Genomic DNA, 15,339 nt, shown 5'->3' with positions numbered 1-15,339 from the left:
AAGACAGCAATACGAAGAAAGTGACCTATTATGCTTATGGATAAGAGTAGCAGCCTTATGTGAACAGACATCACCAGAAAGGTGATGTCTGTTCACATAAGGCTGCTGTCATCACTGATATGCTGGCTTATTGGTCTTGGACCATACTTTGTCATCCACCATATTTTCTTAATTTGACCGTACTGATTATCATGTTTTTGGATCTCTCAAATAGTTTAAGGAGGCAACATTTTGACAAATGTGGCTGAAAAAAGCAGTGCATATGTGACTGTTCAGCAACCATCTAATTTCTTTTACATTACATGGTTTACAAAAACTGGTGCTACATTGGAACAAGTGCCAGGATGACTTTGGAATCTATGTTGAAAAATAGTTTAATATTTCTAATGTATGCTCTTTCATATAAATATGAAAGAGCATACATTGCCAGTCAATGCCAATCAATAGAAACTTTGAAGACAGTCAATGCCAATCAATAGAAACTTTGAAACATCTAAAGACAGCAATACGAAGAAAGTGACCTATTATGCTTATGGATAAGAGTAGCAGCCTTATGTGAACAGACATCACCAGAAAGGTGATGTCTGTTCACATAAGGCTGCTGTCATCACTGATATGCTGGCTTATTGGTCTTGGACCATACTTTGTCATCCACCATATTTTCTTAATTTGACCGTACTGATTATCATGTTTTTGGATCTCTCAAATAGTTTAAGGAGGCAACATTTTGACAAATGTGGCTGAAAAAAGCAGTGCATATGTGACTGTTCAGCAACCATCTAATTTCTTTTACATTACATGGTTTACAAAAACTGGTGCTACATTGGAACAAGTGCCAGGATGACTTTGGAATCTATGTTGAAAAATAGTTTAATATTTCTAATGTATGCTCTTTCATATAAATATGAAAGAGCATACATTGCCAGTCAATGCCAATCAATAGAAACTTTGAAGACAGTCAATGCCAATCAATAGAAACTTTGAAACATCTAAAGACAGCAATACGAAGAAAGTGACCTATTATGCTTATGGATAAGAGTAGCAGCCTTATGTGAACAGACATCACCAGAAAGGTGATGTCTGTTCACATAAGGCTGCTGTCATCACTGATATGCTGGCTTATTGGTCTTGGACCATACTTTGTCATCCACCATATTTTCTTAATTTGACCGTACTGATTATCATGTTTTTGGATCTCTCAAATAGTTTAAGGAGGCAACATTTTGACAAATGTGGCTGAAAAAAGCAGTGCATATGTGACTGTTCAGCAACCATCTAATTTCTTTTACATTACATGGTTTACAAAAACTGGTGCTACATTGGAACAAGTGCCAGGATGACTTTGGAATCTATGTTGAAAAATAGTTTAATATTTCTAATGTATGCTCTTTCATATAAATATGAAAGAGCATACATTGCCAGTCAATGCCAATCAATAGAAACTTTGAAGACAGTCAATGCCAATCAATAGAAACTTTGAAACATCTAAAGACAGCAATACGAAGAAAGTGACCTATTATGCTTATGGATAAGAGTAGCAGCCTTATGTGAACAGACATCACCAGAAAGGTGATGTCTGTTCACATAAGGCTGCTGTCATCACTGATATGCTGGCTTATTGGTCTTGGACCATACTTTGTCATCCACCATATTTTCTTAATTTGACCGTACTGATTATCATGTTTTTGGATCTCTCAAATAGTTTAAGGAGGCAACATTTTGACAAATGTGGCTGAAAAAAGCAGTGCATATGTGACTGTTCAGCAACCATCTAATTTCTTTTACATTACATGGTTTACAAAAACTGGTGCTACATTGGAACAAGTGCCAGGATGACTTTGGAATCTATGTTGAAAAATAGTTTAATATTTCTAATGTATGCTCTTTCATATAAATATGAAAGAGCATACATTGCCAGTCAATGCCAATCAATAGAAACTTTGAAGACAGTCAATGCCAATCAATAGAAACTTTGAAACATCTAAAGACAGCAATACGAAGAAAGTGACCTATTATGCTTATGGATAAGAGTAGCAGCCTTATGTGAACAGACATCACCAGAAAGGTGATGTCTGTTCACATAAGGCTGCTGTCATCACTGATATGCTGGCTTATTGGTCTTGGACCATACTTTGTCATCCACCATATTTTCTTAATTTGACCGTACTGATTATCATGTTTTTGGATCTCTCAAATAGTTTAAGGAGGCAACATTTTGACAAATGTGGCTGAAAAAAGCAGTGCATATGTGACTGTTCAGCAACCATCTAATTTCTTTTACATTACATGGTTTACAAAAACTGGTGCTACATTGGAACAAGTGCCAGGATGACTTTGGAATCTATGTTGAAAAATAGTTTAATATTTCTAATGTATGCTCTTTCATATAAATATGAAAGAGCATACATTGCCAGTCAATGCCAATCAATAGAAACTTTGAAGACAGTCAATGCCAATCAATAGAAACTTTGAAACATCTAAAGACAGCAATACGAAGAAAGTGACCTATTATGCTTATGGATAAGAGTAGCAGCCTTATGTGAACAGACATCACCAGAAAGGTGATGTCTGTTCACATAAGGCTGCTGTCATCACTGATATGCTGGCTTATTGGTCTTGGACCATACTTTGTCATCCACCATATTTTCTTAATTTGACCGTACTGATTATCATGTTTTTGGATCTCTCAAATAGTTTAAGGAGGCAACATTTTGACAAATGTGGCTGAAAAAAGCATAAATAAAAAGAGCATACATTATGGTTTTTGTTTACATTAAAAAGCAAGTTTGAAAAAATTGGCACAAATACTTTCTTAACAACTCTTGTATTTAAGTTCAGAAAATGTATATACCATTCTAAAATTCAGCAGGAGTAAGCATCAAATTAACAGACCACTATTAAAATGTGGAATCTGGATTATTATATACAGGTGTGTTTTTAATCTTAACCTCTTGCTACAAGTAAAAAAACACCATAGAATGAGAATATATTATTAAATAATTGTATACTTGCTTACTGGAAAATTCAACTTAAAAATAAGAAACCATTCAACTATCCAGCATAATTCTTTATATTATTGATTGTTTGGGAATTTCTTTAGTAAATTGCCTTTTTAATATTGGTTTAATAGTGATTTTGATTTATGTACTTAAATTTAATATATAAATAAATTAGGAATAAACAAATTATACAAACTACTTTACTAAAAAATGAAGTACAGTAATACCTCAAACTTACGCGATAGGTGGGACCAAGCGATAACTGCGTAAGTCGAATTTGCGTAAGTCAGGGTATAATTTCCCAATTTGTGTAAAATCCAAGTAGGATGTATGTAAGCTAATAAATGTTATCTTTAATTTTATCTCGTCTTTTGATTCATTCACGGTTACAAGAAATCATTACATAGAGTCTCTCAAGTCTCCGTAGATATAACAAACACAGAAATAAATAATGCAAAATAAATTGTAGCTATGTGTCAATTCTGCGCGACATGTTCGAACATGTAAGGTGAACAATAGTGTGGGGGGAGTGAGTAATCAAGAGTTGCGTGGTGCTCAAACAAAAGATGAATCGACGAGATTTGAAAATCGCGTAACTCCGGGTTTGTGTAAGTCAAGGTATTACTGTAGTTTGTCCAAATTATGTATTTATGAGTTAGAAAGCATTGTTCTAGCACTTTTTATTTTAGCCTGGATAGGTATCTCTATGATTAACTATTATTAAAGATGATTAACTATTTCATCTTTATATAAATTAAAAGTTAAGTTAGTATTTAAAACAGTACATGTATTATTGATATTGAAGAATATAAACTATAAAATTTTGATCCATATGGAGAAAATATTGCCTAATAAATACTGTAACAATATCTATAAACAGATTAATTTGAAATTTCAAACATACCAAAAAAGAAAATTTATTAATATCTTGACTCTAATTGAGAATCATTGTTGATAATTTTTAATATCATTTTATAATTTACTAAACACTTTTGTACTTTGTCTATTTTATAGCCCATATCGCCAAAAATAAACTTTTTGAATTCCCATTCAGACATACCTTCTTATTTAGAAAGGTGGTTGGAAATGTATGGTTAAAGAAAATAGAGAACAGAGATATGAATGGAAGAATATAGGAGATATTTTGATATTATATGATTTGGACCAATGCATCCACTACACAGATTTATCAAACTGAGCCTAATATTAACTCAGTTAAAAACTTCAGATAAGGAGGCATTAAAGAAATTAAAAGAAATGCTGTTAGTACAACTGTTGGCATGATATCCAATCTAAGTATTTAGTATACCTAACAAGATGAGCCTAATATGGTATTTGTTGACAAACTATTATCAAAAATTGTCACCAGAATGTATTTTAGCCTTTTTGGCCCTTATTAACTGATTTTTATAAAAATATTTTACAGATTATAAATATCATACCATGCAACAATTCCATTCAGTTCTCATACATTTTTCAGCAGTAAATAAAATTATATGTACAATGGAACCCTGTTTATTCAGATCCCATTAATCTGAATTTCTGGTTTATCCAGATTATAAAACATAATATCTGTCTCAGAAGTACAGTAATACCTCGACTTACGCTACCCTGACTTACACGAACCCGGAATTACGCAATTTTCAAATCTCATAGATTCGTCTTTTGTTTGAGTGGCACGCAACTCTTGATTACTCACTCCCCCAACATTGTTGTTCAGCTTACATGTTCGGACGTGCTGTGCGGAATCGAAACATAGCTACAATTTATTTTGTGTTATTTATTTCTGTGTTTGTTATATCTACGGAGACTTGAGAGACTCTATGTGGTGATTTCTTGTAACCATGAACGAATCAAAAGACGAGATAAGATTAACGAGAACATTTATTAGCTTACATACATCCGACTTGGATTTTACACAAATTGGGAAATTATACCCTGACTTACGCGAATTCGACTTACGCAGTTATCGCTCGGTCCCACCTATCGCGTAAGTTCAGGGTATTACTGTATGAAAGATTACACATGGAAAACCTATAAATGAGAAAAAAAAAATCAAAACTCTTGAGTACTGTACATTCTTGTCTGAGTGTAACATTGCAGCTTGCAAAAGTAGACTTGTTTTATATGAATCAGCATATGATTTTCATTGTTTAGCATTCTGTGGATATATTCTTTGAATTTAATGTCTTGTTGAATATTTTCTAATATTTGAAGGTTTTTAATTATAAAAATTTGCTATTTTCCTGTTGAATAAAAATGCTATGCTTCTCATGAGAGTTAATAAGTTAATGTTTGTATCTTCACAAGTGAGTACAGTAGAACCTCGAAAACTCGGCTCTCGATAACCCGGCACTCTGGATAACTCGGCCACACCCTGACAGGGCAAAAAAATCTTAAGTTAATTAATTTTCATTATAGACAGCTTTATAAAAGTATAAAAGCTCTCATAAAGTATTTTTCTGAGGTCTGTCTTATCAGGTAAATTACTATACACAGTGTATTCATTAATTTTCATTTTCATGTAGTAAAGGCTCTATGCCTTCATGAAGGATGTTCTTTTCCTTTGTTTAAGGGTATTTGGGCAGTTTATTCTCTGTTGTATTCTCAAGTAAACAATACATACAAGTACAGTACAGTATTTTCTGAGGAAACACTCGTACTTATTTTTTTAACCCCATTTCCGATAACCTGGCATTTTCACAAACTCGGCCACACTTCGGTCCACATTAGGCTGAGTTTTCGAGGTTCTACTGTATTTACTTAACATCCACTGATGCTGTTGTTTTGCTGAGTTTCAGTCACTTTCAATCTTTTGTGAAGCAAAGTAAACACTGAAAATGATGTTGAAAAGAAAGTGGTTGTTAAAATGGAGAAGAAATTAGAAATATAAAATAAAATATATACAAACTGTGTTATTTATGTTGTTAACTAATTTTCTAGATTATCTGGATTGAACCCATTCCCATTTGAGCCTGATAACTGGGGTTCAACAAATGTATTAAAAACAAAAATTTCTCTTTATCCAAACATTAGTGAACATAAAATTGGTAAAACTCACCGACATTAGACTATTAAGCCATTTACAAAATTAACAGTATTTCACTGCAGTAACCCAAAATTATACACCTAAATTGCACATTTGACTTTCTTACATTTTCATCAGTTCTCTTTATGCATCACTTTTCTGTTCTAACAATTAGTATTTTCATTTTTGAGAAATTTTTGTTAAGTTAAGGGACTGTTTTTACCAATAAGGTGTCACATGGTCTGATGCCTATAATCTGTAAAATTTTTTTGGAAAAATCAATTGGTAAGGGTTAAAAAAAAAAAGGCCAGACTGCATTCTGGTCAAGATTTTTTTTAGTTTGTCAATAAATACCATATTAGGCTTATGTGATAAATCTGTGTTGTGAATGCATTGATCTGAATTGTATAACAACAAATAACAGATTGGAAGCAAAAGATTAATACATAAGTATATCAAACATCTCAAAGTCCTATATATATATATTACATACATAACCAAATGAAAATGATCACCTTAAATAATCAGGCTATAAATCCATTATTTAATGATTTAAATACTAAGTAATTTGTTACTAGAGCTTGTTACCTCTTGTAACTTCACCATCTAAGTTAATAATTTTAATTAAATAATTGAGCTATAATTTAATATTTTAGTAATTATAATTTTAATAAATTATTAAAATTATAATTATTAATTTAGATAAGAGATGACACTTAACATCTACCTCTAGTAACGAATTACTTAGTATTTAATCATTAAATAGCAGATTTATAGACCAATTATTTAAGGCAATGTTTGGTTAAGATTAATTCATTCAATTCAAAATATCCCAATTGAATGTTGAGAGTTACTTGTTATCAGGACTATTATTCAGCTGGAATGCAGTGATATGCCATATTGGGCTGATAGCATAAAAAAAATCAACAGCCAGTATGTAGGACCAGTAGTATTCAGTAAAAAAAAATTCTATATATTCAGGAGAGAAGTGTAATGATGAGCAATAAAAACTAACAAACTGGGCCATTCTGTTGACCACAATGAATGCCATGGGCTTCTTGGAATCGACATAAAAAGTAAATGGTGTGGAATCTCCCTTTCAGTGAACAGACAAAATACTGTCTGTCCCTGCTATGTTCTTGTCAAGAAATGAGATATGAAGAAATATTTTGAAAGGAAAAAGTAAAATGTGGTTGTACAAATTGATCCACAAAGGGGGCAAATCAAGTGTGGGGGTGTTGCAGGGCTTGTATATATCTGGGAAGCCCTCATCACCAACATATTAAAGCCCTGCAACACCCCCACACTTAAAATGTGATTACTAAAAGGACATCACTTAGCAACTGACACTAAATCCAAAACAAGAAATAGAGAAGAAAGTTCAGATGGAGATATAAAAAATTCAGAAAATACTATAAATGAAGAACTTGGTGGAAAAAGTTGATGAGTCGTCTTTTATTTAAATTTAAGCTGGCAATATCTTCATATACAGTAAACCAAGTTCTATCAACTGGTCAAATAATTTAGCTTTAAACAATCTTCTGTTCTATTTTAAACATTAGCAAAAAATCCAAGAAATCACCCTGTTTGATAGAAATCTGCTAAGTCTAGTTTTATGTCTAAAGTTATTAAACTGTGGTCACACCTCGCAATTTCCAGCTGCATAGGAAAATACAACTGTGATGGCTGTTCGTGATAACTAGTAAACCTCCTCCTAAAGCTGGCATGACTTCAACTTCAACTAGAAACAAAAAGTTTGTTCTATTCATGGTGATTGCAAATCTTCATTCAATCACCAAATGCCTTTGGGCCACGTCATATGGTGGAAACTTTGAAAATAGTTATCATCATGGTAGAAAGTGAGAATACCAATTGATACAGCTTTAGAATCAAAGTTGGTTAAGCTTATTCAGGCTCACCTGTGGAGTTTTAGTTCTTTGTTTTATTGAAGAAGAGAGCATAGGCATGGCATGAGATAAGTAAAAATCTCACCATTGATTACAAATACTATTTTTAGATTTTTTGATATAAAATGCTGATTGTTTTTAGTTTAGTAACAATATTATTTTAAATATAGCTATAGAACTAAGTAAAAAGTACCATCATTTGCAAACGACATTCCTTTGCATTAAAGAAAAAAAGTGATGACGATAGCAGACGAAGTGGATGTTGGTTTATTATAAGGTCATGTGTTTCAGAGTTGCAATGACAACGAACAATGTGATTATGACAAGACACGCACACCTCGCACTCATTGTAGTTGCCTGTGCGGCTGGAAATCGCTATTTGTGGTCACTGCTGTAGATGGCATACATTTCAATCCCACAAAGCTAGTCTGTCATTATTAATGTGTGTTATTATTCTCAATAAAATAGGCTTGTACAATACTTGTGTGTGAATGTTTTTTATTAACATAATGTGTTATTCACCAGAGATGGATTGAAAAGAGAATAAAATATTAGGTTTCTTGATACCAGGAGGCCTTCCTTAAGTTATTGTGATTATTCTAACTTTGAGATTAAGCTAAATTTAGCAAAATTAATATTGCTTTATAGACAGAAAAGATAACAGAAAGAAGAAAAACCTTTCAAGTCCATACTTGTTTTGTAGGAAAACATGCACATTTATGTTTTTTGGTTGAAAAACCTGTCACAATCAAAAATATTATTAAAATACTCAAAAACTGGAAGAAACTTTAATGAGCACTGTGCAGTTTAAAAAGCAATGATTAATACAGAAGTAAAAGTGCTGCATCTAATGGATGTTATTGTTAATAGCATACATACTATATTGTCACTTCATTCTCTAAACTGGATGGCTAAGAAAAAAGTGACTTTCCAGTGCAACACCCTGCAAGCTTCAGTCCTCTGAAGAATGTCATATGGGCAGGGCATAGCACAGCAGGAACACTCACCCAAACTTTTACTCTGGGACCTGCTGAAATCATGCACTACATCCATACCCGATAATCTTGTGCCATTTCTGTCTATCCATATACAGTAGATCCCCCTATAAGACGGTAGATACGTTCCGTTCTTTATGAATCAATTTTGTAGGAATCATAGTTTACGGACTACGGCTGTTTGAAAGGTTTTCTTTCATAAAATTAATCGATTCTAGACTAATTCGACTCAACATTTCCAAAATACGTATATTTTTTTGAAAATAATCCGTATAAACTACGTTATAAACAAAAAATTGTAGGATTGCTTACCGAGTGTGTACCGTTCGACTACGCCCGTTGCTAAAGCTTGGTTTCGTCGCGGAACAGCGCATCAAATTGCGGCCGCGATTTCTGATATTATTTTTCTGCGAAAACTTCGTTGACCTTTGGAGACATCATTAATATAAATAATTTTTATGGCCGTTAAATAAGAAATGTTTCTTTCACAAGAAATGTATAAAATTACAGTACTAAACAGACGATAGGTCGCCTAACTCGCCGTAGCGTGACGCTAGACGGCGAAAAATATATATTTAATTATAATAAAGTTACAATAAATTAAGTTAATATATAATTATATATACAGTACCTAATTTATATATAATTAATATATAATTATATGTACAGTACCTAATTTATATATAATTAATATATAATTATATGTACAGTACCTAATTTATATATAATTTATATAATACTGTCCAGACGATAGAAATCTCTCCGTAGCGTGGCGCTACGGACGGCGGGTAAGTAGTTCGGCTGCCCGATGACGTTTTACGTATTATAGGAGTTATTTTTACCGTTGTTTACGGATAATGCCACAATTTTTATAGGAATCATAACTATAGGAAACGCTTTTATAGGGGGATCTACTGTATACCTCTTTGCTTCATCCACATTCATGATTATTTTCATACACTTAGTGCCTTTTTAACTCAGAATCTGTTTCTCTTTCAGATGTTCTTCCACTTGCTCAGCCTATCTATTCCTCAGTCTTCCATGCCCTCTCCTTTCCTCCACATTCCCCACATACAACTTCTTACATGCTTCATCTTTCGACATTCTCTCTCATTCTCTTTCTCATTTGGCCAAATCAATGTAGAAATTCTTGATACACTTGCTTAATTGCATTGTCTATCACACTGCACTGCACCAGCACATCCTTGTTACCAGATCTCTCCTTTCACTCCACATATACACAGATATCTCAGCTCAGCCATTTTCTTAGAAACATGAAATTGTGACTTATCAACTTTTCTGCAAGCTTTTCAAAATGCTACAATATAAAAGTGTACATCTATTAATAAATAAATAAATAAAAGTATTAAACAGTGTTTTTTACTTATTATATTTTTCCTAAAACAGAACTTTATTTTTAGCAAGGCTGTGGAGTCGGAGTCGGAGTTTTGGTGTTTTAGCTGGAGTCAGAGTCATCAAAAAATCCACTGACTCCGACTCCTTTTTACTTCCCAACTTGTTATGTATATAAAACGGAAAAGTATTGAAATAGTGTCAAATTTGACCCTCCAAGTTTTTTTGCAAATCTACATGTTTGGAGAACTCCTAAACTCCCAAAAAAAGTCAATAAAAGGGGAAAAATTAGCACATGTGTGTGTATTGGCATCTAATTTGTTTAATTTCTTTATTTTCTGTTCCAAGATATTAAACTTTACCCATTCTGAGATATTGTTTAAGAAACAAAATGTGGCACTGTAGCTTGCATATAAAGGGACATTAATACTATTAAATTTTGGTTCTTAATTAAAGGTTGACAGGATGAAGACATAAAAGGGGTCATGTGTCATATCTCTTAATGAATATTTTACTCGTTATTAGTGTTCAAAATTAAAAAAAAAATAAAACTTGTCTCTACCCTCAAAGTTTTTTGTCGTTTTATAATAGTACAGTAAAATTGTTAAGATGTTCTTAACAATTTTAGATGTAAGATGTTAGAATGTGTATGGGGACATGATTTAGTTGAATCACTTTGACGATTAATAACTAACTCCTGTGTTAAACCATCTGACTCTGATTCTGACCACTCTGACAACAGAAATTATTAGGCTTCAAACAAGGTAAACAAAATCATACCCCCCACACAGTCTAACATCCACATATATAGAAAAAACCTCGAATCTTTTGCATATCTCAAAATTTCAAGGTGTCCTGAGTCCAAAAAAAATTTCAGAGGGATTATTTTTTGACCGAGTTCTACACTTTCTCTCTGTTATATATAACAGTCGAAAAAGTAAAAATTAGAGAGGTTGAGGCGCACGTATTTAGCCCAAAACGTGTACGGGTAACGGGTGAGCGCCGCCATCTGGCAGTTCTGGACCGTCGATAATGGCGTTTGCTATGTGTAGCTTGGTGAGTACACGATCGGCTTTTTTTGTGTTTGGGGTTAAAATTATGATTTATTTTGCTTCCGCCATTTTTTTCAACTTATTTCCCGTGAGTCAATGCACGATGTTCACTGAGTCCCGTGATGTTATGAATGTGTGCCTCAACGATTTTTACTTGGACTTGAAACGTGTAACGTGTACTTCTGCTACCCGTACACGTTTAACATTTGAACTTGTGCCTCAACCTCTCTATTATCTAATACATATTGAATATTTATATATTGACTGTGTCATTACTTAGAGGAGTCTTTAGCTTTGGAATAAAAAGTTTCTATGTTCTATCTTTATTAGAACTCTATTTATTGAATCTTTTATTCTGAGATGACGTGATGACATCAGAATTTCCGGGTCTCTTTCGGTAACAAGTCCGCCCCTGGTCGGAGTTGGAGTTGGTAGATTTTTACGCAACTCCACAGCCCTGATTTTTAGTCACCATATGCATACTGGCAGTAATTATTTTAGAAAAAGAGCACTGCATGAGATGGTCTAGAATGAGAAGGTTTTAGTTTAAATTCAAACTTAGCAGATGTATTCCAAATGAGAAAGGATGTTTGAATTAGAGATGCCATTTGAGGATAAAATCCAGAACAAAATGAGTTATTCCCAAAGATACTGGGACACTTTAATTCCAGGACATGTAATAGATATATATTTTTATTCTGCTAGTGACAGAAATACATTAAGTAATAAATGCACTATGTACTGGATAATTTTGATGGACAAATAAAGTCTGAATAGACTTAGTCATTTTGGTAGTACAGTAGAGCGTCGATTTTCCGAAAGTCAATCATCTGAAACGTCAATCATCCGAAAGAATTCCAGTCGGCAAATTTAAATTTTTGCCAGTGCTGTGGCGCTTCAATCTTTGGCTATGTCTTGGATTACTTAAATATTTTACGTTTTTGATACTAAATTAACATCTGAAGTATAATTTTTTATTGTTTTTATATTTTTCAATATATTTATTTTGTTTGTACAAAATAAAAAAATAATTTTTAACGATACAATAGTCTTTGTTAGGCTTAACATCGATGAAAATTCAACGCGAAGCGACATGCAACGGAGAAAAATTTCGAAATCGGATACATTAAACTATTTTTTTGTACATACATCGGTTATCCGAAATATCAGTTATACGAACAACCCCAGTCCCCAATTGATTCGGCAAATCGACGCTCTATTGTATTTTGTTCTTATGGACTCCAGTGTAAGCTAGTGAAAGATTTGTGATATTATGGAGTGAGATGATAATATTTTGTTAAATAAAATTGATCACAAACCTAAACAGAATTCACTTTTAAAAAATTATTTGATTTTTAATTAATTTATTTTTTATTTTAGGAGCAGGTGAATCTGGTAAAAGTACAATTGTAAAACAGATGAAAATCCTTCATGTGAATGGATTTAGTGAAGAGTGAGTATAAGTTGTTTTCTGCCATTACTTTATAGCTAATTTATTAAATAATATAATAAGCAATTTAGTATAAAGATAGCTAAAATTTACAATTTTTTTTGTAAATTTAACATATCTTTATTTCAAATGGACTATTAATAAACTATAAAAATTTCATTGTATATTCAGCATCTTTGGATTGATATTTCATTTGTTAATCCTTTTCCTAGGCTAGCTGGTCCTGTTATAAAACATAGCTACTTATAATGAGCAAAATTGATGTCAATGATAAAATTAATATGGTTTCAAAGATACTTGTAAGATATCATTCCAATTTATGCAATAAGTTGTTAATCTTGAAACTTCAATCTTTAGTAAGATAGATAAATTCAATTTATTGTAATATTTGCCCTAATTGCCATTCTGTGAGTGTAATGAAAATTGTTGTATTATGTATGGAATGGAAGGTTTTATAGACAGTTAGCAGGGGTTCAATAGCATTTGTGCTAATTGTCTGTAGCTAGTGGCATAGCATAAGTAGTGGTTAGTAGAATAGAAACACTAATAGGTAGATAGATAGAAACATAAAATGAAGTTCATAGTGAGATAGCAATAGATCATATTGATGATCTATTGCTAAAAATACACTTTTCACACACTTCCAGCACAGAAGATTTATTATTAATTTTACATAGTATTATCAAAATTTAAATATTTTCAACCTCTTTTAAGCCTGTTTCAGGTTACATTTGCTGTTTTTCAAACACTGGCCAAGAATTTTAATTTTGGAATGTTCTGTTTATTTCTGTTCTACAGACATCATATCAATTTTGAATGCTTTATGACATTTATCTTAAGCTGACACAGTTACCATGTATTCTGATAATATTGATCATCTGTTAGCTATATAGAAAAACAAGGACATTCAAATAATTGTGGAGCAAGTTAATGACAATAAAATGAGCATAAATTTAAAGTTAGAAATGGTGAGTAAAATAGATATTTCTGTTTTTAAAGCACAAAATTCATATGCTTGTAAGATATACTCTAAAATGACTACTATATAATTGGAAATCAGATGGTAAAGCAAAATACAAATTAGTGGCTTTCAGAAGTTCAGTAAGAAGAGCCTTTAAGCATTTCACATTCCCTATGGTAGGATTAGCAAGCTTGCAAAAGTACAGTACATACATGATGTTTTGAAAAATGTAATGGGAGACATAATAGGAAACATAAAAGTTGGTGAAAAATTAGATATGAGCAGTGAAGAATTATCATCAGATAAAGCTTTAGCTAACATGTATAAAATTGTAATTAAAAGGTCAAAATACCAATAGTCAGTAGATAATGGGGTCTTGTGGAAGTACAAGCCTGTTATCTAGGCCAGTGGTCCCCAACCTTTTTATCGCCACAGACCGGTCAACGTTTGATATTTTACCATGGCCCACTGAGGGGGACGTTGATTATTTATATTTTAGATTGATTTAATTTAATAATTTTAATTTAATTGTATTTAAACATGCCTTCAAAATAAAATACAGTTACACCAAAAAATGAATATAATGTGATTTAACATTTTAACTCACTAGAATGCTAAATCAATGAGAACCATGAGCTTGTTTCTTTGCAACAAGACGTTCTATCTGGGGGTAATAGGAGACAATGACACCCGAAGTGTGTTTCTTATGTCCAGTTTATTCCGTTGTTTCGTCATCCATTAAAAGTCGTACAAACCCAAGAGAAATACACCATAGTAAATAAAATGGAAATACCAGTAATTTAATGTTCCTTGGGCGGCCCGGTACTATTTGATTTACGGACCGGTACCGGTCCGTGGCCCGGGGGTTGGAGACCACTGACCTAGGCTATATATTTAGATCTAGTAATATAAAGATTAAAGAACATCTCAGAGCATTCACAAATCTTAGATTGTATTTTCCAGTAAGAGAAATAATAATAAATGAAATTAATTTAATGCTTCCTATGTGATATATACAGAGTATTTATATATAAATCTTAAACATTGTCTTGCAACATTTGCCTGAAGCAAAAAATTCAGTTCTCTAATGAATCTATTTTATAAACTAAATATATCTCACATTTTACAATATTTAATAATTTATTGAAAATTATTAGCTTCTTATTAAATTTATTAAATTATTTAATAATTGAAGAATTTAGTATTGCAGATACGTATATTCAGGGCCGGATTTGAAGCAATTGGAGTGATATGTGCCAATCAGGCTGTGTGCTTGAAGGGGTCCCGCAACACATCAAAATTTATATATTTAAAAATAGTACATGTTACAAAAATAAATATCTAGGTATATTATTATTAAAAATATAACAACAAATTTTTTTTTTAAAAGTTCAAGACACTGCTTTAGCAGGGGGCATTGTTATCCACAATAAACAAATGCAGTCAGTGCCTACTAAAAATACATCTATTGATATTGTGAAGGAAGCAGACTTAGACGGTAATATGTTAGTCGAAGAAATGGAAGATCTAAAATCTGTGCTTTCATCAAAATATTTCCAAAATCATTTAAAATGTTTCAGTTTTTATCTGAAAA

The 15,339-nt window shown here is 32.3% G+C and overlaps 1 protein-coding gene across 2 annotated transcripts in view; it reads left to right on the top strand.

The window, feature by feature from the left end:
- The window catches only part of LOC111620663 (guanine nucleotide-binding protein G(s) subunit alpha-like), a 95,190-nt gene that overhangs the window by 26,189 nt on the left and 53,662 nt on the right, over window positions 1–15,339 (top strand). For both annotated transcript variants that reach the window (XM_023362639.1, XM_023362638.1), the window contains exon 2: window positions 12,715–12,787. In XM_023362639.1, the coding sequence (XP_023218407.1) occupies window positions 12,715–12,787 (73 nt within the window). The remainder of the gene's footprint in view (window positions 1–12,714; window positions 12,788–15,339) is intronic.

Source organism: Centruroides sculpturatus, unplaced genomic scaffold (assembly GCF_000671375.1).
Source record: "Centruroides sculpturatus isolate CEXI.00-Female unplaced genomic scaffold, Cexi_2.0 scaffold194, whole genome shotgun sequence".
In the NCBI taxonomy this organism is placed as follows: domain Eukaryota; kingdom Metazoa; phylum Arthropoda; class Arachnida; order Scorpiones; family Buthidae; genus Centruroides; species Centruroides sculpturatus.
Note: the sequence above shows the minus strand (reverse complement) of the source record. Positions and strands in the feature narration are given on the sequence as shown.